The sequence below is a fragment of the Neodiprion fabricii genome, chromosome 3 (genome assembly GCF_021155785.1).
Source record: "Neodiprion fabricii isolate iyNeoFabr1 chromosome 3, iyNeoFabr1.1, whole genome shotgun sequence".
NCBI lineage: Eukaryota > Metazoa > Arthropoda > Insecta > Hymenoptera > Diprionidae > Neodiprion > Neodiprion fabricii.
The window spans coordinates 5,577,352-5,603,616 of NC_060241.1; the positions used below are offsets into that span (position 1 = coordinate 5,577,352).

The 26,265-nt window shown below is 39.1% G+C and overlaps 3 protein-coding genes across 3 annotated transcripts; 2 read left to right on the top strand and 1 right to left on the bottom strand.

Moving 5' to 3' along the window:
- The first annotated feature begins 6,890 nt into the window (after positions 1-6,890).
- LOC124177474 (S-adenosylmethionine mitochondrial carrier protein-like) lies at positions 6,891-9,267 on the top strand. The gene is made up of 6 exons (XM_046559856.1): positions 6,891-7,285; positions 7,696-7,852; positions 7,950-8,059; positions 8,474-8,714; positions 8,776-8,914; positions 9,127-9,267. Exons 1-6 carry the CDS (start codon positions 7,217-7,219, stop codon positions 9,254-9,256), a joined length of 846 nt encoding a protein of 281 aa, XP_046415812.1. The 5' UTR covers positions 6,891-7,216; the 3' UTR covers positions 9,257-9,267.
- Positions 9,021-14,012, bottom strand: LOC124177472 (putative sodium-coupled neutral amino acid transporter 10). Its single transcript, XM_046559854.1, has 6 exons — positions 12,706-14,012; positions 12,323-12,593; positions 12,073-12,209; positions 11,764-11,991; positions 11,476-11,683; positions 9,021-11,399 (listed from the first exon to the last, which is right to left on the bottom strand). The coding sequence occupies exons 1-6, from the start codon at positions 13,186-13,188 to the stop codon at positions 9,892-9,894; spliced, it is 2,835 nt and encodes a 944-aa protein (XP_046415810.1). The 5' UTR covers positions 13,189-14,012; the 3' UTR covers positions 9,021-9,891.
- Positions 14,013-16,274: 2,262 nt separating this feature from the next.
- LOC124177473 (putative serine/threonine-protein kinase YPL150W) lies at positions 16,275-26,194 on the top strand. Its single transcript, XM_046559855.1, has 8 exons — positions 16,275-16,665; positions 16,778-16,859; positions 18,881-19,000; positions 22,348-22,609; positions 22,682-22,964; positions 23,078-23,266; positions 23,355-23,473; positions 24,002-26,194. The coding sequence occupies exons 3-8, from the start codon at positions 18,935-18,937 to the stop codon at positions 25,354-25,356; spliced, it is 2,274 nt and encodes a 757-aa protein (XP_046415811.1). The 5' UTR covers positions 16,275-16,665; positions 16,778-16,859; positions 18,881-18,934; the 3' UTR covers positions 25,357-26,194.
- The last annotated feature ends 71 nt before the right edge of the window (positions 26,195-26,265 follow it).

A 26,265-nucleotide genomic window follows, 5' to 3' on the forward strand; every position in this document is an offset into this window, starting at 1 on the left:
AATACGCTGCGATCAACTCATCGAAAGTTACAGCCAAAAAACGAAAACCTGAATTTTCGACATTTTTCAGCAGGTGCTTTTTTCCTCGTATCTTCTCTCCCGTTGATCCCACGCTCCTTTTGCTGCGTTTTCTGAGTTCCTTGGGGTCCAATTGGTCGGGAAAGAGTCATACGAATCACTTCTGAGACGAAAAATTTTTTGGCCAAAAAAAAAGGAAGGTTAACCCCTTTGTATTTTTGGCGAAAATTTTCGCGATTTCCAAAAGTGCTGGAATAAATTATTTGTGGCACTATTCCGACGTAATTTTGCGAGAGAAATCGATTGGGCGCAGTCCCAATACGCTGCGATCAACGCATTGAAAGTTACAGCCAAAAAACGAAAACCTGAATTTTCGACATTTTTCAGCAGGTGCTTTTTTCCTCGTATCTTCATTCCCGTTGATGCCACGCTCCTTTTGCTGCGTTTTCTGAGTTCCTTGGGGTCCAATTGGTCGGGAAAGAGTCATACGAATCAATTCTGAGACGAAAAATTTTTTGGCCAAAAAAAAAGGAAGGTTAACCCCTTTGTATTTTTGGCGAAAATTTTCGCCATTTCCAAAAGTGCTGGAATAAATTATTTGTGGCACTATTCCGACGTAATTTTGCGAGAGAAATCGATTGGGCGCAGTCCCAATACGCTGCGATCAACGCATTGAAAGTTACAGCCAAAAAACGAAAACCTGAATTTTCGACAGTTTTCAGGAGGTGCTTTATTCCTCGTATCTTCTCTCCCGTTGATCCCACGCTCCTTTTGCTGCGTTTTCTGAGTTCCTTGGGGTCCAATTGGTCGGGAAAGAGTCATACGAATCAATTCTGAGACGAAAAATTTTTTGGCCAAAAAAAAAGGAAGGTTAACCCCTTTGTATTTTTGGCGAAAATTTTCGCGAGTTTGAGAAGTGCTGCGATAAATTCTTTCTGGCACTATTTCGACGTAATTTTGCAAGAGAAATCGATTGGGCGTAGTACCAGTACGCTGCGATCAACTCGTCAAAAGTGAGAGCTGAAAAACGAGGACCTGCGTTTTCGACATTTTTCAGCGGGTGCTTTTTTCGATGTAACTTCTTTCCTGTTGATCCCACGCTCTTTTCGCTGCGTTTTCTGAGTTCCTTGGGGTCCTATTGGTCGGAAAAGCGTCATACAAATCAATTCTGAGACGAAAAATTTTTTGGTCAAAAAAAAAGGAAGGTTAACCCCTTTGTATTTTTAGCGGAAATTTTCGCGATTCTCAAAAGTGCTGGAATAAATTAATTGTGGCACTATTATGACGTAATTTTACGAGAAAAATCGATTGGGCGCAGTCCCAATACGCTGCGATCAACTCATCGAAAGTTACAGCCAAAAAACGAAAACCTGAATTTTCGACATTTTTCAGCAGGTGCTTTTTTCCTCGTATCTTCTCTCCCGCTGATCCCACGCTCCTTTTGCTGCGTTTTCTGAGTTCCTTGGGGTCCAATTGGTCGGGAAAGAGTCATACGAATCAATTCTGAGACGAAAAATTTTTTGGCCAAAAAAAAAGGAAGGTTAACCCCTTTGTATTTCTGGCGAAAATTTTCGCGATTTCCAAAAGTGCTGGAATAAATTATTTGTGGCACTATTCCGACGTAATTTTGCGAGAGAAATCGATTGGGCGTTGTCCCAATACGCTGCGATCAACTCATCGAAAGTTACAGCCAAAAAACGAAAACCTGAATTTTCGACAGTTTTCAGGAGGTGCTTTTTTCCTCGTATCTTCTCTCCCGTTGATCCCACGCTCCTTTTGCTGCGTTTTCTGAGTTCCTTGGGGTCCAATTGATCGGAAAAGAGTCATACGAATCAATTCTGAGACGAAAAATTTTACGGTCAAAAAAAAAGGAAGGTTAACCCCTTTGTATTTTTGGCGAAAATTTTCGCGATTTTGAGAAGTGCTGCGATAAATTCTTTCTGGCACTACTTCGACGTAATTTTGCAAGAGAAATCGATTAGGCGTAGTACCAGTACGCTGCGATCAACTCGTCAAAAGTAAGAGCTGAAAAACGAGGACCTGCGTTTTCGACATTTTTCAGCGTGTGCTTTCTTCCTCGTATCTTCTCTCCCGTTGATCCCACGCTCCTTTTGCTGCGTTTTCTGAGTTCCTTGGGGTCCAATTGGTCGGGAAAGAGTCATACGAATCAATTCTGAGACGAAAAATTTTTTGGCCGAAAAAAAAAGGAAGGTTAACCCCTTTGTATTTTTGGCGAAAATTTTCGCCATTTCCAAAAGTGCTGGAATAAATTATTTGTGGCACTATTCCGACGTAATTTTGCGAGAGAAATCGATTGGGCGCAGTCCCAATACGCTGCGATCAACGCATTGAAAGTTACAGCCAAAAAACGAAAACCTGAATTTTCGACATTTTTCAGCAGGTGCTTTTTTCCTCGTACCGTCTCTCCCGTTGATCCCACGCTCCTTTTGCTGCGTTTTCTGAGTTCCTTGGGGTCCAATTGGTCGGGAAAGAGTCATACGAATCAATTCTGAGACGAGAAATTTTTTGGTCAGAAAAAAAGGAAGGTTAACCCCTTTGTATTTTTGGCGAAAATTTTCGCGATTTTCAAAAGTGCTGGAATAAATTATTTGTGGCACTTTTCCGACGTAATTTTGCGAGAGAAATCGATTGGGCGTAGTCACAATACGCTGCGATCAACTCATCGAAAGTTACAGCCAAAAAACGAAAACCTGAATTTTCGACATTTTTCAGCAGGTGCTTTTTTCCTCGTATCTTCTCTCCCGCTGATCCCACGCTCCTTTTGCTGCGTTTTCTGAGTTCCTCGGGGTCCAATTGGTCGGGAAAGAGTCATACGAATCAATTCTGAGACGAAAAATTTTTTGGCCAAAAAAAAAGGAAGGTTAACCCCTTTGTATTTCTGGCGAAAATTTTCGCGATTTCCAAAAGTGCTGGAATAAATTATTTGTGGCACTATTCCGACGTAATTTTGCGAGAGAAATCGATTGGGCGCAGTCCCAATACGCTGCGATCAACGCATTGAAAGTTACAGCCAAAAAACGAAAACCTGAATTTTCGACATTTTTCAGCAGGTGCTTTTTTCCTCGTACCGTCTCTCCCGTTGATCCCACGCTCCTTTTGCTGCGTTTTCTGAGTTCCTTGGGGTCCAATTGGTCGGGAAAGAGTCATACGAATCAATTCTGAGACGAGAAATTTTTTGGTCAGAAAAAAAGGAAGGTTAACCCCTTTGTATTTTTGGCGAAAATTTTCGCGATTTTCAAAAGTGCTGGAATAAATTATTTGTGGCACTTTTCCGACGTAATTTTGCGAGAGAAATCGATTGGGCGTAGTCACAATACGCTGCGATCAACTCATCGAAAGTTACAGCCAAAAAACGAAAACCTGAATTTTCGACATTTTTTAGCAGGTGCTTTTTTCCTCGTATCTTCTCTCCCGCTGATCCCACGCTCCTTTTGCTGCGTTTTCTGAGTTCCTCGGGGTCCAATTGGTCGGGAAAGAGTCATACGAATCAATTCTGAGACGAAAAATTTTTTGGCCAAAAAAAAAGGAAGGTTAACCCCTTTGTATTTCTGGCGAAAATTTTCGCGATTTCCAAAAGTGCTGGAATAAATTATTTGTGGCACTATTCCGACGTAATTTTGCGAGAGAAATCGATTGGGCGTAGTCCCAATACGCTGCGATCAACTCATCGAAAGTTACAGCCAAAAAACGAAAACCTGAATTTTCGACATTTTTCAGCAGGTGCTTTTTTCCTCGTATCTTCTCTCCCGTTGATCCCACGCTCTTTTCGCTGCGTTTTCTGAGTTCCTTGGGGTCCTATTGGTCGGAAAAGAGTCATACAAATCAATTCTGAGACGAAAAATTTTTTGGTCAAAAAAAAAGGAAGGTTAACCCCTTTGTATTATTAGCGGAAATTTTCGCGATTTTCAAAAGTGCTGGAATAAATTAATTGTGGCACTATTACGACGTAATTTTACGAGAAAAATCGATTGGGCGCAGTCCCAATACGCTGCGATCAACTCATCGAAAGTTACAGCCAAAAAACGAAAACCTGAATTTTCGACATTTTTCAGCAGGTGCTTTTTTCCTCGTATCTTCTCTCCCGCTGATCCCACGCTCCTTTTGCTGCGTTTTCTGAGTTCCTCGGGGTCCAATTGGTCGGGAAAGAGTCATACGAATCAATTCTGAGACGAAAAATTTTTTGGCCAAAAAAAAAGGAAGGTTAACCCCTTTGTATTTCTGGCGAAAATTTTCGCGATTTCCAAAAGTGCTGGAATAAATTATTTGTGGCACTATTCCGACGTAATTTGGCGAGAGAAATCGATTGGGCGTAGTCCCAATACGCTGCGATCAACTCATCGAAAGTTACAGCCAAAAAACGAAAACCTGAATTTTCGACATTTTTCAGCAGGTGCTTTTTTCCTCGTATCTTCTCTCCCGTTGATCCCACGCTCCTTTTGCTGCGTTTTCTGAGTTCCTTGGGGTCCAATTGGTCGGGAAAGAGTCATACGAATCACTTCTGAGACGAAAAATTTTTGGCCAAAAAAAAAGGGAGACCCCTTTGTATTTTTGGCGAAAATTTTTGCCATTTCCAAAAGTGCTGGAATAAATTATTTGTGGCACTAGTCCGACGTAATTTTGCGAGAGAAATCGATTGGGCGTAGTCCCAATACGCTGCGATCAACTCATCGAAAGTTACAGCCAAAAAACGAAAACCTGAATTTTCGACATTTTTCAGCAGGTGCTTTTTTCCTCGTACCTTCTCTCCCGTTGATCTCACGCTCCTTTTGCTGCGTTTTCTGAGTTCCTTGGGGTCCAATTGGTCGGGAAATAGTCATACGAATCAATTCTGAGACGAGAAATTTTTTGGTCAGAAAAAAAGGAAGGTTAACCCCTTTGTATTTTTGGCTAAAATTCTCGCGATTTTCAAAAGTGCTGGAATAAATTATTTGTGGCACTATTCCGACGTAATTTTGCGAGAGAAATCGATTAGGCGCAGTCCCAATACGCTGCGATCAACGCATCGGAAGTTACAGCCAAAAAACGAAAACCTGAATTTTCGACATTTTTCAGCAGGTGCTTTTTTCCTCGTATCTTCTCTCCCGTTGATCCCACGCTCCTTTTGCTGCGTTTTCTGAGTTCCTTGGGGTCCAATTGGTCGGGAAAGAGTCATACGAATCAATTCTTAGACGAAAACTTTTCAGCTCAAAAAATGAGGAAAAAGTAAGGCCCTTCGCATTTTCGGCGAAAATTTTTCGCGATTCTGAAAAGTGCTGGAATGAATTCTTTCATGTACTATTCCGACGTAAATCAGCGTCAGCCTGATTGCGCGCAGTCTGAATCCTACGCTAGGCTAGTCGCTCAAACTTCCGGATCAAACCTTCTCAATTTTTAAAGGATTTTCAAAAAGGTTTGAATGAAACATCGTAAATTTGTATCCTTCAAGTTTTCACCATTTATTCAATATGACTCATTCTTATACAAGTGTGTATGTGTCAGTGTGTATTAAATCAACAAGTCCAAATATAGAATCGAAGTGAAAAACAAAAAGGGGTATGAAAGTATGATTCAAACTCACATAAGAAATCTATATTGGTTTGAGGGAATGAGCATACATCATACAATGTTATCATCAGACTATAAATAATCCTGCGATAGCTGTCAATATAGTTCCAACACATAGCTGAAGTTTCAGCCGGCGTGTAGCACCCCTGCAGAATTGGATAGATGATGTATGATATTGTAATCTGTCTGTTTCATGTCATCTGTATCAAAATGATTAAGAAGTTAATATACATCATATTCTGTTTGTATCACATTAACTGTTATACGTTTGCTTCTCTAGATCTTATCCACACATTCTGGGGCGTCCAATCAGTCAATGTAGGGCTATGCAAATCAATTCTTGGACAAAAGATTTTTGCTGAAAATAAGTATGTCTCCGAATTATCTCGAAAATTTTGATGATTTCGAATATTGTTGGAAATAATCCTCTCTCGCACTATATCGACGTTATTTTACGAGCAATATCGATCGCCCACTGTCTCAGAATCACAGCGAGCATCGGATTCTCATGGATTGCCAAAAAACCCTCAACTCGTGTATCGCCTTAGCTGTCTATTTAACGTTGTTCTATGTATGTTCTTTGGCTTTCCCAGGGTCTACAATTTGTCTTATAAGGCTGATCGTTCAAATCGATTTCCGGAGGACAAATTCTCCCCAAAAATCGCATAAAAATCTTGGCTTATCTGTTTTCGACATCTTTCAAACAATAAAATCGCGAAGAACGTAAAGCCAATTAACTCTTGTATTTTTTTAACGTCGAGCAATCTTGACAATCATAGAATTTTCATTCAGATCAATACAGTTGGTCATTTCTACGGCCCTAATTCGCTTGCAAGCAGTTACAAAACGCTGTCGACGAAATGATCAAATTGACCCACACACTGAACATCATAGAGTATTTGTCAGGATGCACAAAGTCTTATTCATCACATATTTCCATTCATCATCATAATCATTTGGTTCAAAGGCAGAAAGGCTTCGAAGTAATTGTTTAATATTGACTTATGATAGGTATCACAGTTTGTCTTCCTTCATTTGCCATTTATCCTTCTGTTACAGACTTAACTACTCACATTCCAAATTCTGCCGCACTTCAATCTTAAGTAACGGTTTTTCCCCCGCAGTATTAGCATATTTCTATATCCTGGTGTACGTTTACCGAACACCCGTTGCTGTACTTCAAGTTGTCTGACATCAAGGGGCTTACGTCCGTGCCTTCCTTCAACATGGCGCTATAATCACATCTTCCGAATCCCTACAGCGCCACTAGTCTCAATGCTTGCGGTACTTCGCAGGTTATTGGTCAATCGTGCTTCTGCCCTTACTGAGGCAGGTCACGGAAGGAGGACCTTGACCCCATCCTTGAGCAGGTGCCGCAAGCACAGCAGCCAACCGCCGTAGCTGCGCGCGCACCACGCGAGGGTTCTAATATATTGAGCAAATGTCACGACTGAGCGCGAAGTGAGGCGAATCACGTGTCGAAGGCCGGCTGAACGATCGTAACGAACGGACACGTCCAAATTCAATGAGTCTAGTCGTTTCGAAATGACCGAACTGAATAAAATACTTGAAATGTACTCCTAGTTTCACCAATTACTGTCGCTGTTCATCGATCACCGAATCCAACGTCGAAATGTTTCACGAGGACGCAAAGATTGCCGGCAGCATCAATTCCAGGAACGTTTTTTTTTCCTCGATGATCGTAAGTAATGATGAAATTTACAATATTCCTTTTTCAAAGCGATCTCACGTTCCTTTCCACGTTTTTACAATTCACAAATAATGTCTCTGCGTCTCATTCCACGTAGTTATAACCACGAGCCGTCCAGGTTCTCATCCCGATTTCTGATTTCAAAGTAACATCTGATAATTTATTTAAGTTATGCCACGATTCACGTAGGAAAAAACCTGCTCTTTCAAATTTACCTCTAAACACCTTGAAAACTAGTTTTCAATACGCATGCTGCTAGTTGCAACGGATTGTTAACGTACAGGAGTACGGAGTCCCTAACAAATATTAACTTACTTGTCGACTATTATATCTGTGATAATACCAAAGATAAAAGAAAATTATTGCTTTAACGGTCACAAATTCTAAATGAATAAATTTAGTCCGGAGGAGTCGCTGGCACTGTTTGCGACTTGACGTTTTTCCCCCTGGATACGTTAAAGACAAGGCTGCAAAGTCAACATGGATTTAATCAATCGGGCGGCTTCAGGAGACTTTATCAGGGGGTGATACCAGTTATGGTTGGCTCCGCACCAGCAGGTGTGTCAGAAAAGCTCACACTATGTACATGATTTATAAAGAATGTGCATCACCATTCAATGCTTTTTGATTATACCTTGAATCGTTCCTCTTTCAGCCTCCTTATTTTTCATTACTTATGAAGGGATTAAAGAATTTACACAGCCTAAAATACCTCAAACTTATCACCTCTTCATTCATATGGGTGCTGCTTCTTTGGGTGAAATGGTAAATAGTTCTACATAGTTGTATCATGTAAAATATATAATTTCTTTAAATGGAACTGGTGGCAAGTAACTTCTCTCAGAAAAGTATATCGATTGGCTTTTTAGACTTACCCCCATTTTACTACTTTCATTGTTAAAATCTACATTTTTGGAATCCAAATACCTGGCTCTCAAGTTATTACAAAATGATTTTAATTAATCTCGAATCATTTTATCAGTGAAACTTGTGTGTTACAAAATGTAGAAATTAACACACTAGAAAATTTGTAAAGTAGTTGAAGAGACATGACTGAAAGTGAGAAAAATATAGCCTGTTATCAGCCCTAATTGATACTACAAAGTATTTCCTTACATTATTGAGAACAATCTGACTAGGTTGTTATTTTTTTCACTTTAAAAACCAATTCACAAACAGGTTGCATGTCTTGTTCGGGTTCCGGTGGAAGTGATGAAGCAGAGAAAGCAGGCGCTCCTACAAGACAAGGGAAAACTGAAATTACGAACTTTGTATCGTGGTTACGGTAGCACAGTATTAAGAGATTTGCCTTTTGGTCTGATACAAATGCCGCTGTGGGAGTATTTCAAACTATGTTGGAAACGCCAGGCGTGTAGAGATTGCACTCCTCTGGAAGGAGCTATATGTGGTGCTGGGTCTGGTGCGTTGAGAGAAACTCACTCTGTGATTGATCACATCGCTAAATTGCTTCTAAATTATAGTTGCGGTGGCGGCAGTGATAACGACCCCCCTAGATGTTGCGAAAACTAGAATTATGCTTTCCGATACTTCGGCAGAAAAGGATGAAGTAAAAATATCGACCATGCTGAAGGAAGTCTATAGAGAAAAAGGCGCTAAAGGGTGAGTCATTCAAATTGTTTGATGGATATCATAACACAGTTACTACAATGAGTCAGTAAATGTGAAAAAATAATTAGGGACAAGACATCTGAATAAAATGCAAGTGTAATGTTACCAAAAATTATGTACAAGTTATTATTTTATTAAATATCAGTATTATACATTTTTCTTAATCGAATCGTTCATTCATTCGGATTTTTTTCTTTTTACAGACTGTTCGCAGGTTTCGCGCCAAGAGTATTTGGTTTCACCTTAGGAGGCTTTGTGTTTTTTGGAGTTTACGAACAGGTTAAGGCGACTTGTAGCACGATTTTTCCATACACCAGCATTCCTAGTAGCTAAGATTTTGAAAATTTTTATGAAAATATTTTTATCTTCAATCTTTTTATTATCTTCACCGAAGTACCTATCAAACGCTAGTTGTCTCAAGTTAGTATGCTGGAATTTTCAGATACTTTTATAAAATATTATTACTAAATATTTAAATAATTAGAATAATTTTTAAATTAATGGAATGACAATTTTTACTCAAGTTTAAAGTATTTATACCGTTTAGTCAACATTTGCCGAATAATTATCAGATCTCAGTTGCACATATCGTTAATTCTCGAACTTACTGTAAAAATCATTGAATACTCTATTAATACCTGACACATTGAAAATAAATACAATTATTGGTATTGCATTCAATAAAGATTAATAAAGCTATGTCATTAGTAACGATATATTGCTTTGCCTTCTTTGACACCGAACTTACCTACTCGTAATTATTACGTATAAAATAATGCTTTTTTTCAATTATGCTGCGTTACTTTAACACACAAGTATTAATGACATTGTTTTTCCATATTTCGCAATTGGTTTTTCATTAACAATAAAATATAACCTAATCAAAATTCATTAGAACCAAAAGGGTTGAAATTATTATGCCGCAGTCTCATATCACATTAGTGGTATATAATAGTGGTTGACTTGAATTACTTACTATCACCATTATTGGTACTGGCAGGTCTCAGGTTTCTCTCATTAGTCTTGTCGAAGTTTTCTCGCAGATCAAAACTATTGACTAATGAATTTTCATTCACCAGGCTCTGATCAGACAAGTAGGAATTCGTTTTAATTAATAATGACTCTGTCGATGTTGGTTTCTCAGGATTTCCACCTTCCTTTTGATTAGTAACTTTTTTATTTGCGTCTTGCAGAGAGCCATCCGTTTTAGCACACTCTTGTTTATCATCTGTCTGTGCAACTTTGTTCAAGAAAGACTCGATCTTCTCTGCTTCTAAGATCACAGGCAATACATCCGATTTGATTACAATACCCTCATCAATATCTCGTTTTTTTCTGTCTGGACTCTCAAGAATATCTCGCCTGATCTCGAGATTTTCATTTTGTTTTTTTGAGAGCGTTCGTTCTTCGTTTACTCCATTCACCCTAGTTTTCTCACTCATAACTAGAGCAATCGGAACTGGAATTTTCTTTTTATTATCGTACAATGTTTGTACACCACTGTTGGATGGATTTGGTTTACCAGGCTCTATATTCACGACGTTCGTTTCAGGTGAAATGATATTGTCGTGATTTACATCTGCAGGAATGTTATTTGCGTTACTCGAATTCGGGGTTTGCTTTGTTAATGCACTAAGAATCGGCCCACGCAATTTTTTATCAGTTTCACCTCCAACAGTATTGAATAAATCTTTCTCTGCATATTGCTTTCCATCACCATCTACCGCAAATTCTACATTATTAGCTTCGGTATCCCTTAACTTATCCTTCTTTGTATTCTTATTGCTCTGTCCATCAACAGAAACGACTTTCTCTGGCTGTACATTTTTCTCCACATCTTTGATAATTAAATTATTATTTTTAGCACCAATTGGAGTATCAGCATCGATACTCTTGTCAAGCTCTACTTCCTTTTCTTTTTTTTTCATTGCCTCTTTTTCTTTCTTTTCCCTCTCAAGCTCTTGTTTACGTTGATTTAAATTGCCTATAATCTTTTTTTGTTCCTCGAGTAATTGTCTTTGTTCGAGTTTATGCATCTCCAATGTTTTCTTCAACTTTTCAACCTCCGATGGGGCTGCCAATTTCGTGTCCTCTGCCAACTCGGCTTCCTCCTTTTTTATAGCGTCAGAATTAACGTAATTATCGACTTTCTGCACAACAGGGTCTCTCTTTTCTTTCATTTCAGCATCTCCGATTTTCTTTTCCACACTTGACGCGACCATACCTTTTTTCTCTTTCTTGTCTCTATCCTCAAGATTTTCATTTTTATTCTGATCCAACTTCTCTAACTTTTCAGCCATCTCTTGCAACACGGGAGCAAGCGTGGGAATCAAGTTAATGTCAGGTTTTTTCGTTTCTAAAGTCAATTTCTCATTAACCACAGCTCTTTCAACTGGAATTGGCGGTTCTTGACGTACGTCTTCCTTTGAACCTTTGTCTTGAGACTTTTCTGCTTCAAATGGTTTGAATTCAGGTGCTGAAAATATACAAACTAGTAGTTGGTTCTTGACTTTTCTCAGTGATGATAATTCTACTGAATTGTGAGTACTCACCATCAATGATATTTGAAATATCATTTATTTTTGCAATTGGTGGGACGACTTGAACATCCCGATCTTTGATAAAATCAATTGGAATGTTGTTTAATCGGTTGAAGGAAGCTACCGGGGTCACGACTTTGATATTAGCAGATTCCTCTATAGCGTAAAGATTCGCATAAGTGCCCAAGATCATTATCCACACGCCTACGAAAAGAATAATCTGAAAGTAATAATAGATTAGTGTCGTGAGGAGATTAGAGCAGATTATAAAAGCAAAAATGGGTTGATTTGCAGACAAACCTGAGCCATCAATCTTTCGCTGGTATTTTTACTGCTGATGGAAATGAAGAACGCGGCAGGAAACATGAGACAAATCATCACTCCGATCGTCGATCCCACCAGTCCTAGTACAAATTCAATGTTTGGAATCAAAATTCCGATTACCAGAGAAACTCCAACTATCGTGAAAGTGAGACACTTGAATCGAGCTTCTGGAATGTAGTTGTTTGATGTATCGTGGGATTGAGCCTGAAAATGGGTTCATAGTTGTGAAATTTTGGATTGTGTCATTATTATGTATACATCTAATTCGTTTCAATTTGAGCTTACCCAACGAAATAATAGAGAATTCAGACTCGCTCTGCATGGAAAAATAACAAGTGGAAAACTAAATGCGACTGACAGTACGAAGCCAATTTTTATCACATCTGACGATAAACTCGGTTCAAAACTCATCAATATATTTCCTGAAAATTAAAAGACATATTTTTGAATTGCACATACAAATGATGAATTGGAGAAACGAACAGGCCTAATAAAGAAAAAAAACTACAAGATAAATTTTTACATTTCTTCTCACCTGTGAACGGAAGAGTGCAGAAAGCCACGTACCCAAAAAATCCAACAAAAACATAGACAGTGGTGCAGATATTCAGTGCATTGTCTACGACCCGATTCATCTTTTCAAGAGAGACATTTGGAATTGTTTCATAAATCTCAAACAATTGCGTCTGGCAGAATAAAGCCATGGAAAATATTGGTAGACATTGTAAAATGCCGTACGGACGCCAATAAAACACTTTATCGTACCAGTCGGTAGCAAAAATATGCGTCATGGATTCAGTCATCACCTGTATAGGAAAAAAACGAAGTTTTATCAAGTTGAAATTTGCTAAAACTTATTGACTTACGGTCTGTGAAATTGCAATGAGTAAACAAAATGAATTCCAAGCATTGAATTACCTTCAAAACAAGGCAGAGGTAGAAGCCAATGGTGACGGTGCAAATGCTTGACAAGCTATCGACGTTTCTGAGCAGTCCAAGAGGTAGGATGATGAAAACACCCATTGTGACTAAAAGACTGGACCTGATATCCTCCGGCGTTTTGTCGATAAGTTTTCCGACGATTTCAGGTCCGAGGTCTCCGACGACAACAAAAAACGCTATGCAGGTGCCCATGAGAAAGCCGATGATGAACAATTCGGCTAGGAATTTTCCGGTCCTACCGAACGCGTGAAAGGCGAGAAACTCGAAGTTCCGCCTGCGCGACATGACTGCGGATTTAACAAGGAAGTGGCAAGCCAACTTGGACAAAATGCTGCTCAAAAATAGCATCAGTACCGCGAGAACGATGCCGCACTGCTTAAAGCAGAACGGCATTGCAAGAACACTGACGCCGATGACGCTGTTCGCCAGCGTCATTACATGCGATAGGTTAGTCATCATTTTGAGAGCGATCAAGCTCTTTGATGCGAACTTTTAGCTCATAGACTTTCACAAGCCTCGCATCGCCAACAGAAATTGCAAACGAAACGGCGCAGTGAGTGTTGGAATTTTCAGGACATTTAATTACGCCAGCTAATCGCAGTGGCGATTCCTTAATTAAGGGATGCAGAGCGATGCGATGAGACCAGGGGATTGGGTCACAACCTTTCAAACAAAGTTCCACGGCTGTATTTTTGTGCAGACAATTTTAAGTGAGGTTAGGAAATTGGTAGCGATAAATGCGGCTTTTTAAGTTACTGTTCGAGCGGACAAACAAGCGAATAAACGCGTGGCAGTACGTCGAAGACACTGAGCCACGTCTGATTATCATTATTAACTTTTTATTGACAAGTAAACACTGTCACACCGTTGCCGTTCCGAAGAGACAAGGATTGTTTATTTATAAGTTAGCCTGTGATTATTAGGAAAGCGCAGCAATTTTCGAACACTTGAATACCGACGTGTTTGATGTGCGTTGCACAATTACAGGCATTTTTTATTCAGCTACACATAAACCATGTAAGTAAAGAAAAACAACTTTCTCCTCACTAGTTTTCCACACGTCACCAAGTGACGGACACGACACATAAGGTTGTTTATCCACGCCACCTCGTGAAATAATTATATTCTCAGAAAAACAATGACACGTGAATCTTGGATAACTCAGTCGGTAACCTTTTACGTTGGCAATGTCTCGGTCGGCAATGGATGGTGATGTTCATTTGAATTGAACAGGGTTGCAAATTTTTTAATGAACAAGTAATGCATTAACCATTACTTTTTCAATTCATAATGGAAATAATTTCTGATCATGTTCAGTGATTGGATTATAAAAAAATTAAGAAAATTATCCATCAGATTTGTCGAATCCTTCCATGTAATAGAAAGATATTCAGTACGGAATACACAGTACCCGTAATCGCCCTTTTGAAACAAGCTCATAGAGAAATGTTCGTTCAGAAATATCCTGAATAGAAACATTTTGGTTCAGTGTAGCCACTAGCATAATTATAATTTGGTATTCCTCGAACGCTGCAGCCTGATGCAGTAATGTTCTTCCGAATTTATCTTGATCGTCAACATAAAATATGAAACTTATTGTTCTCCAACCATTGCACAAATTCTGATGATCCTTCCTTTGCAGCTTCGAATAATGTCCTCCTGTCAACATCCTGTGCAATGGCGTAAACGGATAGTTTTTTAACCAGGAATTTCGCTAATGCCGATCGTCCTTTCACAGTAGAATACACCCTATTCAAGTAAAAAGCGTGGTATACGTTAAAATCATTAACGGTTAAAACGGATGGAAACTTGCTATCACTTCGAATTCATTAATGACTTTCGAAAATCATAATGGTGTTGGCATTTTGATATTCAAATAGTTCGCATCGACGCATGGAAAAGGCGCAGGTCACTACTCGTGATCAACAGATATTATCAATAATATAATCGTGCAAAAATAACAGCAAAAAAAAAAAAAACATCAACAAAACAAAAGTTAATTTTTCTCCCAGTCTAAGCATAGCATATTACATCTCGTGCTAAGCATTAGGATTTTTTTTCGATGACAATCAAAAATATCAATCCGTCAGCAAATGATGTTCAGAATTTTAACTCGTGATTTCTCCATTATGAACTTGTGGATATTTGGTGTGTTGATTTTGAAAAAGTGCATTTCATCACAACTAATTAATGCGAATCGTACGAACTCCTTTCCTGGCGAGCCAATTTGTCGTTCGGAAGTTCTAGTGAATTGAAAATATCAATTACTTGCTTTTGTCAAAGCTAATTGCATACCGAATTACGATGCTCGCTTCTCGAATCGTCAATGTTGAGCCCACAAGTTCGTATCAGGCTCATTGTCAGTGTGGATTTGAGACTACATCTCTTTGCAGTATCTCAAAACGGGACTGACGCTTGTGTATTAAATGCAAAACCTTAAAGAGTTATAAGAGGAGTCTAAAAATATCTGATTCTTTTGTTTCCGATGCTGGCTTGATTTGAGGTGTCTTTATCTCAAGTGAGAAATATAACTGTTTCGAGAATTTATGCAATTGATTTTATTAAATGAAATCAAACCAAAATATTTCTCAATTGCAAGTCAGCCAGTTAATTAAATCCAATGATTACGGACTAACTGAATCAATAATTATCTCCCGTTTCATACTTTGTACAATTTTTCTCCTGAATTTTACCGAAGCTTATAAAATGGTACTGATTTGGCTACAGGATAAAAATTCTAGTTTTGCAAAATTACACATCGAATTTATCGGCGAATCCTATATCTCATTAATGTAATGGTCCTCACAAATTTCGACGTTATCGTAAAATTATCTCTGCTGACAAAATAAAATTATTACCAATTCAATCTTACCAGCAGCGTTGACTAAATATACGTGTCTTCAATCAACGTCAGCAGTATCAAAAGGCGAATTCACCGATTAAAATCCCCGTAACACAGTGAACACGATATTATTGTGTTGGGTTACATATCGCGGCTTGGGCTTAAAATGGAAACTGCAAGAATGGCGGAAAGACTTGTAGGAGCGAATAGAACGTGCATACTATATATTCAAAAACTGGCTTACAAAGCCGGAATTCTACGAATAGAGTCTAGACAATTTCCACGGATCCAAGTCGGTCTCTATATTATCCCAGCTAAAGCTAAAGCTCGCATCGCGACTCGTCCGCAGTGTCGTATCTATTGTTCCCGGCGCCCCGAACAATCATTGAAGCGCCAATTTGACTGCCCAGATTTAGATTGACCGTAACTCGCACCTGTGACGCATATTTCTACGGTTGAACTCCTCCTTCGTCGAAAATGCGTCCGTTGATTACTTGCAGTATTTTACACACTCTGCGGAATTTCGAATAGTCGTGAGAATCTTGCGGCCAGACGAACGAAGTGGAACTCGGATTTGCAGCTCGCCAATTTTCACAATAGTTTCTTAAGTACTGAGACAAAAGAGCCGCGGTGAAAATATTCTGGAAAAAACGCATCGCGTCGCTAGTTTCCGACGCCGTTGGTGGCCAGACGACGGCTGCGACGACGCTGAGACGTCTGTTTCGGTACACGGCCAAGCCGGCGAGACGCCAAGATCAGCTCAGTCGCTTTCCGGTCGGCATTTTATAAATACTGCAAGCGAGAAGCTAAAGTTGAGAAGAAAGTGAAAATAAAAAAATTACGCTGATAAATATTTGTGTATTTTGCGTGAAAATTGCGTAACAAATCGTTTCACGCGGCAACTTTGATTTTCGGTCAAAGTTAATTCGCATAGTAGTTCGGGGGCGGTTTTGAAATGGGATGAAATCAGTGGAACCCGGGAGTTTTTCTATGCTGTGAATATATGTTCGAGAGAATCTTCGTTTCATAAAAGATCTTCAATGTGATCGTTGTGCAGCTGGAACGTGCTGCGGGTTGATAAATGCAATCAGTTGGTGCGAGGAGGATTAATAATCTGTTTCGAAATTTATTTTATACTCATTTTACGTAGTTTGTTTTGTCCTTGTCAGTATTTTCACTTAGCTAACAATGGTTCGTATGAACTAGATGAAAGTGCAGCAGCTGCAGATTCGAACATCGTTCAACTCTGACGTCATCTTGATCATCGCACGTTTTGAAGAATTGAAATGTTCGTAAGGCAGTTCTGTACGGATTTTCATTTCGCGTTAACTCCGTGTACACACTTTCTTTGAACGCAAATCTGACATCTCTGCGAAAATTACCACGTTTTAAGAGTGATAAAAACGCATGTACTAAATTTCTTTCGTCCTATCGATCCAAGAATAAGGTTTTATTTTTTTGATAACAGAACAATATGCAAATATTAGGTAACTGCTGTAATTGAAATGTAACGGTTTGAAAGGTGAACTTTAACGTGACTGTAACTTGGCACAAGAAAACGAACGAAGAAAAGAATTTTCTTGAACACTCGAAGAGATTAGGCGCTTTATTTGACGTGTTACAATCTTGATATATTTATTCAAACCACGTGAAAAACACGTCAATAATATATTTGACAGAAAAAATACGAAAGAAGCAAGGTGAAAATGAAAATTCATTACTCCACTACATCGCAAATCGTTTTGTGATCTACAAAATATATTTGTTTGACATCAGTTCTATTTAAATTAAATCGTATCGGTTTGTTATAAAAATAATATCTGTAAAATATCGTAAGTGCACGCGAAATCACGGATAAATTGTGTATCGCGGTTGGCGGTTTTATTAAAAATAACGTTGTGGTTTTGCGATGTGCTTTACACACGTTTTAGCAAAAATCAAACGATAGATTTCGCAATGCTCATATCGCTCCACATGGTGCTGTAATTATTTTTACATAAACTGTCATTATTCTGTATTTTCATCCAGTGGATTCACTAGAATACTTACCAATATGACTCAAAGGGTTAAATATAAACGTACAGCGCAAACTTCATACTCGAGTTATAGCTGCATGACATAGATGAATAATGGGTACATCAGTTACGTTCTCTTACATTCAAAAAATTTTCTAAATTTATTCATCCATTCATTCGGTTCACACTTACAACCTGACGAAACTGTAATTCTCAGAATATTAAATTGTTTTCTTCAAATTTTGGATGTGTCAATTCCCATACGATACATCGATACAAAACTTTTTTTAAAACGCAATAATGTACATTCGACAATAACGTGTCTTTTCGATCATCAATTCCTATTTCAGTGAGAATATATTACAATATTGAATTGCCTCAAGTTTCGATCGACGATGTATTTGTCATAAACGACTTTTCTGTTCCCGAAATTTTCAATAACATTGTTGCTCATTTTGCAGAGAAACATGATTGAAACTATGATTTATACAGATCAAAAATATGACAAATTCGACGAGTGATCATTGATAAAATTTAAACGTATAAAATATCGCAATTTGTATCGCATCTTTAATAATTGTACGATTCAAAATTGGCACAAGAAGATCAAGTAACGTGATTAAATCTCGTCGATGTGTTTTTCTATTCTCATACTTGACAGAAATTTGCGTTAAAGATTTTTCGCTGCAGTCCGAAAGTGTGAATCTTCCACTGAATTCGTATGGAAAACAGTGCAGGGCCCTTGAATTATTCAATGTCGCGCAGAAAGAAGCCTGATCGTCAGCATCCAATGCCGACATGCGGCCAAGAGGTTCGATGCTAGTATCGGTACAAGCAAACAATTTGGTACTTTGGCCAAGCGCCGCGAATGCTTTCGAAATCTATTGTTTTGCACGATGCGTGACCGCGCATTGATCAGCGGCCTCTGAATTCTCGTAGACGATTACACGACTAGAATAAGTAGCAGCGACGAACAAGCGGCTAATTTCTAAATGCAAAATGTACACTTTTTTTTTTCACGGGGATAATATTTTGATTCGATTTTATTTATTTATTTACTTATTTATTTCCCGGTCGAAAAAAAGAAAATTGCAGCCGTTTAGCAACTTTTATTACCCTATTATTTATTGGCCTTAGTCCAGGTTTATCAGGCGCATGTTTAACACAGGCGTAATGCATGATCGTATAAACAAATCGCAGCCGTAGATCCTTCCCGGGATTGTTGATATTACACTGCTAGTTATCCATAACTCCGACGATGGTTTAATAAACCGTGTATTATTCATCTCCGCAGAAATACGCAGTGCCTCCAGAGGCCAACCGCTCGAAAATTGGTGAACGAGCTAAAATGAGTTTGATGAAGAAGGCCATCGGGGGATCGATTCACAGGATACGAGAATTTGAACTCGAAAAGGTAGTCAATTTCACGATATTTTATATTTTATAAAAACAAAAAAAAATTAAAATAAAATAAGAAACACAACTTGAAAGTCCAAGAAATTATGAATATTCAAAGGAGTGTACGGATTCCAAACAGTGTTTGAAGTATGAAATATTAAACAATGCCTGCTCATTTTTCACGGAAAACAGAAATTAGAACTCTTGGAAATATCTTACAGTTAAATTCATTTTATTTAAAGTCACAGCGTGTTTTGAGGTTCCCTGTATTGTATAAAATTAACAATAAGACTAATACAATTCTTTTTACTTTGAGAACACTCCGGCATTTCACCGATTTCACAATCCGCACGTTTTATCAAGCGCAAGAAAAGCTCCGAACTGATAATCATGTCAACTGTTAGACTTACGGTTATTTTTCACTATATAATAATACTCAATTTTCAATGGAACGTCGCGATAATTTTCACGATGGCAGAAAAATTAGCATTCACTTGATCTGCAAATAATTTTTAAGTTATCTAGATTTTTTACTTTCCTAAATCGTTTGTAATATTTTTTTTTGCATACCGTTAATTTCGTGAAAAAATTATAGAAGTATAGGATCTTTCGAATCCCCATTTCATAACCGAAATCATCTCGTACCCGAAAGAGAAAATGATTTCTTTCCGAATACTGGCAAACTATCAGATATTTTCATCCTTTATGAATAAAAATTGTTACACCTGTTCTTTAATCTGAGCAAAAATATATTTGAATCGATTCCGCGAAATTGGATCTTCACTAATAAGCAATTTAACTCCTGCTAAGGAAATGTTTTTCTTTATTGGAAAGATTGTTTATTTATGGCAAAGCAAATTTTGTTATAGTTGCGAAGAGAGTATCTATCAACTTTACGATCAATTCAAGAGAATTTTTCCGGGTGAATTGATCAAATTTTTAGGGACAATGTCTCGTACAATAAATTAAACAAAGACTGAATAAGAATCACCAAAAGCACCGGAAACCTTACTGAATACATAGATTAATTTGATTATCAGAATTATTGTTGATTTGAAATGTAATGATGAAATTAGAAATGCACGTTTTAAAAATAACCTTAAAAAAAAAAAAAAAAAAAAAAACGGCGCAAAAATGTAAGCAAAATATATAAATTGTGTTCGACAACTGGTTTAATTTATTTTGTCTGGTACAACCTCGTCGTTGTCAACAGGACGATTTATAAAAATTATCGTGACTCATAAAGTTTGTAAAATACAACCATAAGAGTTTTCTTAAAGAATAGGAAAATGAAAATTTCATTCAATGTTGACGTGAATTTTTTCACACTGTTAAGAATACCGCGTGCTCTTGTTTGTTGGACGAAGTAAAATATCGGAGGTGCCTTAACAGAGGAAACGAGAGAAGATTATTTCCGATTTATTTTCGCTTTACGAGCGGACAATTCATTTCCCCACATCGCGTCGTCTCAGCGATTTTTCGAGACAACTCGAGCTGTGTTTTTGAGTGGGAAAATTATGTCTGTAACCGCGGTGTGGAATTCTTGTTTCATGTAGCTGTCGTGTCGCGGCCGATGAATCAACTTGCCACTTTAAAAAATTCAACGTCCGAACGTAAATATTAAGGATGATAAAATTGCCCAAGTCACTAATCTAATCTGGAGCTTTAAGCTTTTCACGCCGCTTTCCCTCACTTCGTAGACATTTTCCCTCCGCCCGACGCGATCTTCCTGCATTGCTCTTGCTTTACTTACGACGATGCTGCGAGACTTGAGTGTCACAGAAATAGAACCAGAAATAGAGCCCCGCCTGCTGCAGACTTATGGCTGCGGTCTCGTATCGGTCTCAGACTCGCGGTCCTCCTACGTTCGGACTAGCTGGCTCCAACGTATACCAAAAACATCCTAGAAATACGAGAATCACTGACTCAAACTCCTCTTTTTGGTTCAAGTCGATCCAGTTCATTGGAAGGTTTAACAACGAGTCCAGGCGGCAGTTTCTTCAACGAAAGAACATGCCATTTGGTCATCGTTTTTATGTATTTCCCAATTTTTCAGAATCAAATCGAAAATTTATACTGACTGTAGTAATTAAGGATTCAAACTTTCATTAGCATCCAATATATCTTGTTTTTATTATTACACATTGCACGATTCTCTTGACATTCCAATTATAAGATGTACCAGAAGTATACAGCTTAGTGAAAGAATTATCAAGGTGAGAAACTGTATTACAATCCAAAAAAGGAAACTGAATTCCTATGATACGTCTGCGTGTTAGTTAAAAAAAAAAAAAAGGAAAACAATCAATGTTTATATAGACAAGGTACTAGTTTAGATACCATACAGCACAAAACACGTCTTGCTTCAAAGGATCAGGACGATCAGTTACAAAATTCGTTGTTAAAACTCTCTAGGCGTCAATTCAGGGGTTTGAAATATTATTACAGATGATATTTGTGATCTTTGAAAATAGGTAGTATAGACGTGTAACTAATCGTCACAACGCCTAGAGAGCTCTGCAGAATTTATTTTCAAACGAAAATAATCACGCGGTGCCGACGGTTTACAATTCCGTCTTTGTGAATTGGACGTCCGCTCGTTTGGGTTCTGATCTATTTTGCTTGAACTTTGATATTTCAAGAAAGTTTGATTGAGACGTGCGAATCAAGGTGACTTGGAAACTCGCAAATTTGATCCTTCCTTCAACGAGATTATTTTTCATTGAACAACAATAAAATTTCGAAAAATCCGTAGCTCTGTGGTATCAGTTTCGAATTGCTTGAGCACAGATAAATATTTTCCCGCGTTTTTCGAAAACGGGGTCAAAACTCTCTCGTCGTCCGGAAATCGGTTGCTCGGTTATTACACTGCAGAGTGATGAATAACTTGAACTGAAAAAGTAGCAGACTAATCTGAATCTGCAGACTGTATACTAATGCTGGTTGTGAAATATTGACCACTGACTATCTGCAGTTCAGATATTCTTGCAGATAACCAGACGGTCGAGATTATGGATCGTGGCCAAACTTTACTCGATTATATCTGCTGCAGAATGGCAAATGTTTTCAGGCTTACTGTGTATAATAATCGCGCATATGTAATGCACCTGCTAGTCAGTAAAGCTTGTATTGTCGACGTTCGGATTTATGCAGATCCAAAATCAGTTGGATAAAATAGACTCAACCTTATCGTAGTATTCGTAGAATATTTCAGATTCAAAATGTATTTGAGAAATCGGGAATTCCAATTTTTTCACAAGTCTTTGACTGATTGCATAAGCACGTTGTTGAACTATTCGAATATACTTGGTGCATATTTCAGTGATTTTGATCCATGCCGTTGTATGTTCTCCATGATTCCAGGTAAACCTTGGGGATGAGTTTGACATACTACAGATCGTCGGTGAGGGTTGGTTCGGAAAGATTCTTCTGACTGAGCATCGAAGTACGCAGACTGAAATGGTGCTAAAAGCACTGCCCAAACCGTACACAAGCATATCGGATTTTTACAGAGAGTTTCACTATGGCCTTCACCTTTCGGCTCACAGAAACATCATTACAACTTACGACGTGGCCTTCGAAACGGCGGGGTTTTTCGTTTTCAGTCAGGAATACGCGCCATTGGGTACCTGAAACAATTAAAACACTTTTTTCAAGCCACGAATCTCGCAACCTCAATACATTTTTTTCCTCCTAGGTGACCTCACATCCAACGTAACGGAAACTGGACTAGGTGAGCTTCACGCGAAGAGGGTGGCGAGGCAACTGGCTGCTGCTATCCACCACATCCACAGTAGAGAACTCGTGCACAGGGACGTCAAGCTGGACAACATCCTTGTGTTCAAAAGTGACTTCTCGCGAATAAAGCTCTGCGATTTTGGTGAGACTCGTAGAGTGAGCACTGTGGTTAGACGGCACAATGAGTGGCTTCCTTACTCACCCCCGGAAGTACTTCAGATCGACACTGACGATGCCTACAAGTGAGCAGTATAATACAGTTTTCAATGTGCATTGGATAGTTATTGGTAACCCAGAATTGGAAATGATACTGCGAAATGAGCATAAAGAATATTTTCTTTTTCTTTTCTTTTAGGGCTCTAACGGCCCACGATGTCTGGCAGTTTGGAATAGTGATATTCGTATGCCTCACCGGCTGTCTGCCATGGCAGAAAGCAGCTACTGATGATCCGAGGTATGCAAGGTACCTCAATTGGCACTCGGCTACCCTGAACATCGCTAAGAAGCCAAAACTGTTTCAGTTAATCAGCTCGAGAGCGCAGAGGCGAGTATTTGAATGGCCCATATTCACTTTCAAGTACATTATGCCTGATACTGAAACGCTTGACAGTAATTGTCATGTTATTTTTCAGAATGTTCAAAAGACTGTTAGATCCTAAGCAAGAAAAACGTCCAGCTAGTGTATTTGAAGTAAATAAATACCTTGACGACAGATGGCTGGCGAAACTCGGCGCAGAGAAGGCGTTGAATGGTAAGTGTAACATTTTTTGGCCTATATTCCATAAGGTTAATTAGGCCGCATGAGCTGAAAATCCTTGCATTCCAGTACACACTTAATACGATGTACGTGGAATTCACTCAAAGACGTGTAAAATCTTTGAAGTTCGTTTTAACCGTGAAACGTCACTGGAAATAGCTTGCAGTTTCTCTGAGTTTATGAAATTACGTCAAGTTCTCGAGACGTAAAGTCAAACGAAAAGTTCGTTGTAGAATCATATGTAGAACTATGAATACTGAGTTTTGTGATCACTGAGAACAGTAAGTCAATAAAAAACATTGTATGTGAAAACTCGTGACAACATGCATTCATTATACAAGGAAGACTATCGACTACTTGACGGAAGTATTCCTTTGATTGATTGTGATAAATGATACAGTAAACGCATTCATGATTCGTTGTATAAGAGTCTGGTACGAAATAAGTTTATCTCTATGTGTTGGATTACCACAGTATTGATTATGAAACGGTTCATTGAAAGTTATAATTCCACTTCGGCAGGCGGAGCGGACGAAAGAGACGAGCTGTGTCCGTCAATGTACAGTTTCCACAGTTCGCTGGAAGAGAAAAATCAGTTGTTATTCACCCTGACGCAGTACGGCATTGAGACGACGGTGGACAGATCTCGAAAAAAGGACCGTATTCGGGAATGGATCGAGTCAAGTGCAATAATGGAGGAGAACGAGGAAGAATCTGAGGGTGAGGACGCATCGGATACAGAGGAATTGAACATGCGAGGAAAGCACTTTCCGGAAAGACGAGAGAGCGCCAGAAGCCCGGAACCAGTCCAGCCGAAGGCGAAGCGTTCCAATAGCAAGAGGAACAGCATCCAGCAGACTAAACTTCCGGGCTACGCGACACCAAAGCCGATAGAGAGAAAGAATCCATTCGCTCCAAAAGTGGCGAAGGAACGCCAAGCGATAGCAAAAAGCGCAAGCTTTCCAAACGGGGACCCAAGCCTGGCGGTGAAGCTTTCAGGTTCGGACAACTTCGCCCTTCCGGAAGTGACTGACCTCCACAAACCTCCGGCAGAGATCTATTCGAGCTCTGGTATATTTGACCATTATAACGGTAAAATTGGCCACCAAAACCCGACCAATAGTCCCCAAAATGGCGCTGAGAACTCGCGGCAAAGTCCAGCCAAGGTCGTCTCGGCACAGCGGAACAGAACGGCGGCCGGTGAGTCGACCAACGATAACAGATCGTCACCGGTCGATTCAAAAATCGGCGGAAGATCGGGGAACAATAGCGTCAATGGCAGTCCAAGCAGCTCAACTAACGTCTCGCGTGCCAGTCCAACAGCCTCCGGCGTTTCTCAGACTGTTGTAAATCCCACGAGCATCGCGATGTTGCCCGAAAATGGTGGTCAGACTTTGGAAGCGGAGGGCGCCCCCCTCGAATCAGCTTCGTACAGGTCCCGGAGTCCGCAAGCCCCGGCACGCAAGCACCGCTCTCAAACGGCAACGCTTCCGGTGCTGCAGCCGACCGCCGCAAGTCCAAAATCCGTTCAACCTAGGCGGAGCCAAACTACCGTACTTCCAGCAATACCCAGCGTTGCTCCTCTTCAGCCCGTGAATCCTTTGACAATGTCGATCGCCTCCCAGCTGGTAATGCAGAGCTTCAACTCTCTCCAGGCGATGAACATCGCTTTGCCGGTCATACAGCCCGAGGATCCTCAGTCGGTAACGTCGGACGGTAAGGCCGAGCGGCAGACGGTTGAACAGACCACCAGAACCTACGGCAAAGACGTTTATGAGCACTATGGTATCGCTCAGGGTGTTGTGATGAAGGTTATCTCCGACGCACCGAGACACAGAGGGTCTACTGGCAGCGGGAGTAGGTCTGTTAGTAATTAATACCAGCTACGTTGTCCTGGCGGCGAGCCAGGATTTTCGAAATCGGAAATCGACCATCGGTTTATCTGGAAAATGAGTGTTTCTGCGCAATACTCCTACGGAATGGGTATGTTCTTTTCACTGTGATTATTTGACAGTATTTGGAGATAACGGAATTGACTCATTCTTGAATTAGCTTTTGACAAACTACTTAAACTGTTTTTTCAGAACAACAGAAACTGTAGAATAAATTTCCAGTACGTTGAAAATTGAGATAGATATGCGCGCATTTTGTACGTAAACAGATGGTACTTAACAGTTCTGTGTCCATTTAACGCGAATCTTTGCAAACAATTAAAGATCGTTGCATCTCAGCATCGAGGAACGATCTTTACGTAGATGGTATTACGATATAGAAACGATAGCTTCAATACTCCAGATCAGTAAATTAGTATACAGTACCATTGTGCTACAAGGTAAAATACTCTACTCAGAAAATCCAGTTCTTTGAAGAAACCCTTATTCCAGATGAATCTACCATCTTAATATTATCTTTGCGGATAATCACAAATGCATCGAGCAGAACGATAATATGTATTGACATTATCGAAAACATTGTCACGAAATTTTTACTGTAATATACTCAATGTGCGATGAACATTATATTTCTAAAGGTAACGATCAGACTTATTTGATATTCGAATGAACAATTACTATTTATTACCATATGATTATGGAACGGAATGTACGGTAGAATTATTATATTTCGTGAAGTTAAATATTTGTAATAAAATTCATAAAGTGAATTTGTTTCCATATCCATAATTATTCCCTTGTAAAAACATGAATCAAGACTCAGATCCTACGGTGCATCTTTCAGTAAGCTGTTTATTTCTAATAAAGCGAAATGCATCGTCACCACATTAATAA

Bases quoted from the DNA above. Each gene is read 5' to 3' on its own strand.
- LOC124177473 (XM_046559855.1), top strand. From the start codon at position 18,935: ATGAGTTTGATGAAGAAGGCCATCGGGGGATCGATTCACAGGATACGA. The intron at 22,965-23,077 runs GTGAGCAGTATA...CTTTTCTTTTAG, and splicing joins GACACTGACGATGCCTACAA to GGCTCTAACGGCCCACGATG. The intron at 23,267-23,354 runs GCGAGTATTTGA...GTTATTTTTCAG, and splicing joins ATCAGCTCGAGAGCGCAGAG to AATGTTCAAAAGACTGTTAG.
- LOC124177474 (XM_046559856.1), top strand. From the start codon at position 7,217: ATGTTTCACGAGGACGCAAAGATTGCCGGCAGCATCAATTCCAGGAAC. The intron at 8,060-8,473 runs GTAAATAGTTCT...ATTCACAAACAG, and splicing joins CTGCTTCTTTGGGTGAAATG to GTTGCATGTCTTGTTCGGGT. The intron at 8,915-9,126 runs GTGAGTCATTCA...TTCTTTTTACAG, and splicing joins AGAGAAAAAGGCGCTAAAGG to ACTGTTCGCAGGTTTCGCGC.
- LOC124177472 (XM_046559854.1), bottom strand. From the start codon at position 13,188: ATGATGACTAACCTATCGCATGTAATGACGCTGGCGAACAGCGTCATC. The intron at 12,210-12,322 runs GTGAGAAGAAAT...TTTAATTTTCAG, and splicing joins CTGCACTCTTCCGTTCACAG to GAAATATATTGATGAGTTTT. The intron at 11,400-11,475 runs GTGAGTACTCAC...GTATATTTTCAG, and splicing joins TATTTCAAATATCATTGATG to CACCTGAATTCAAACCATTT.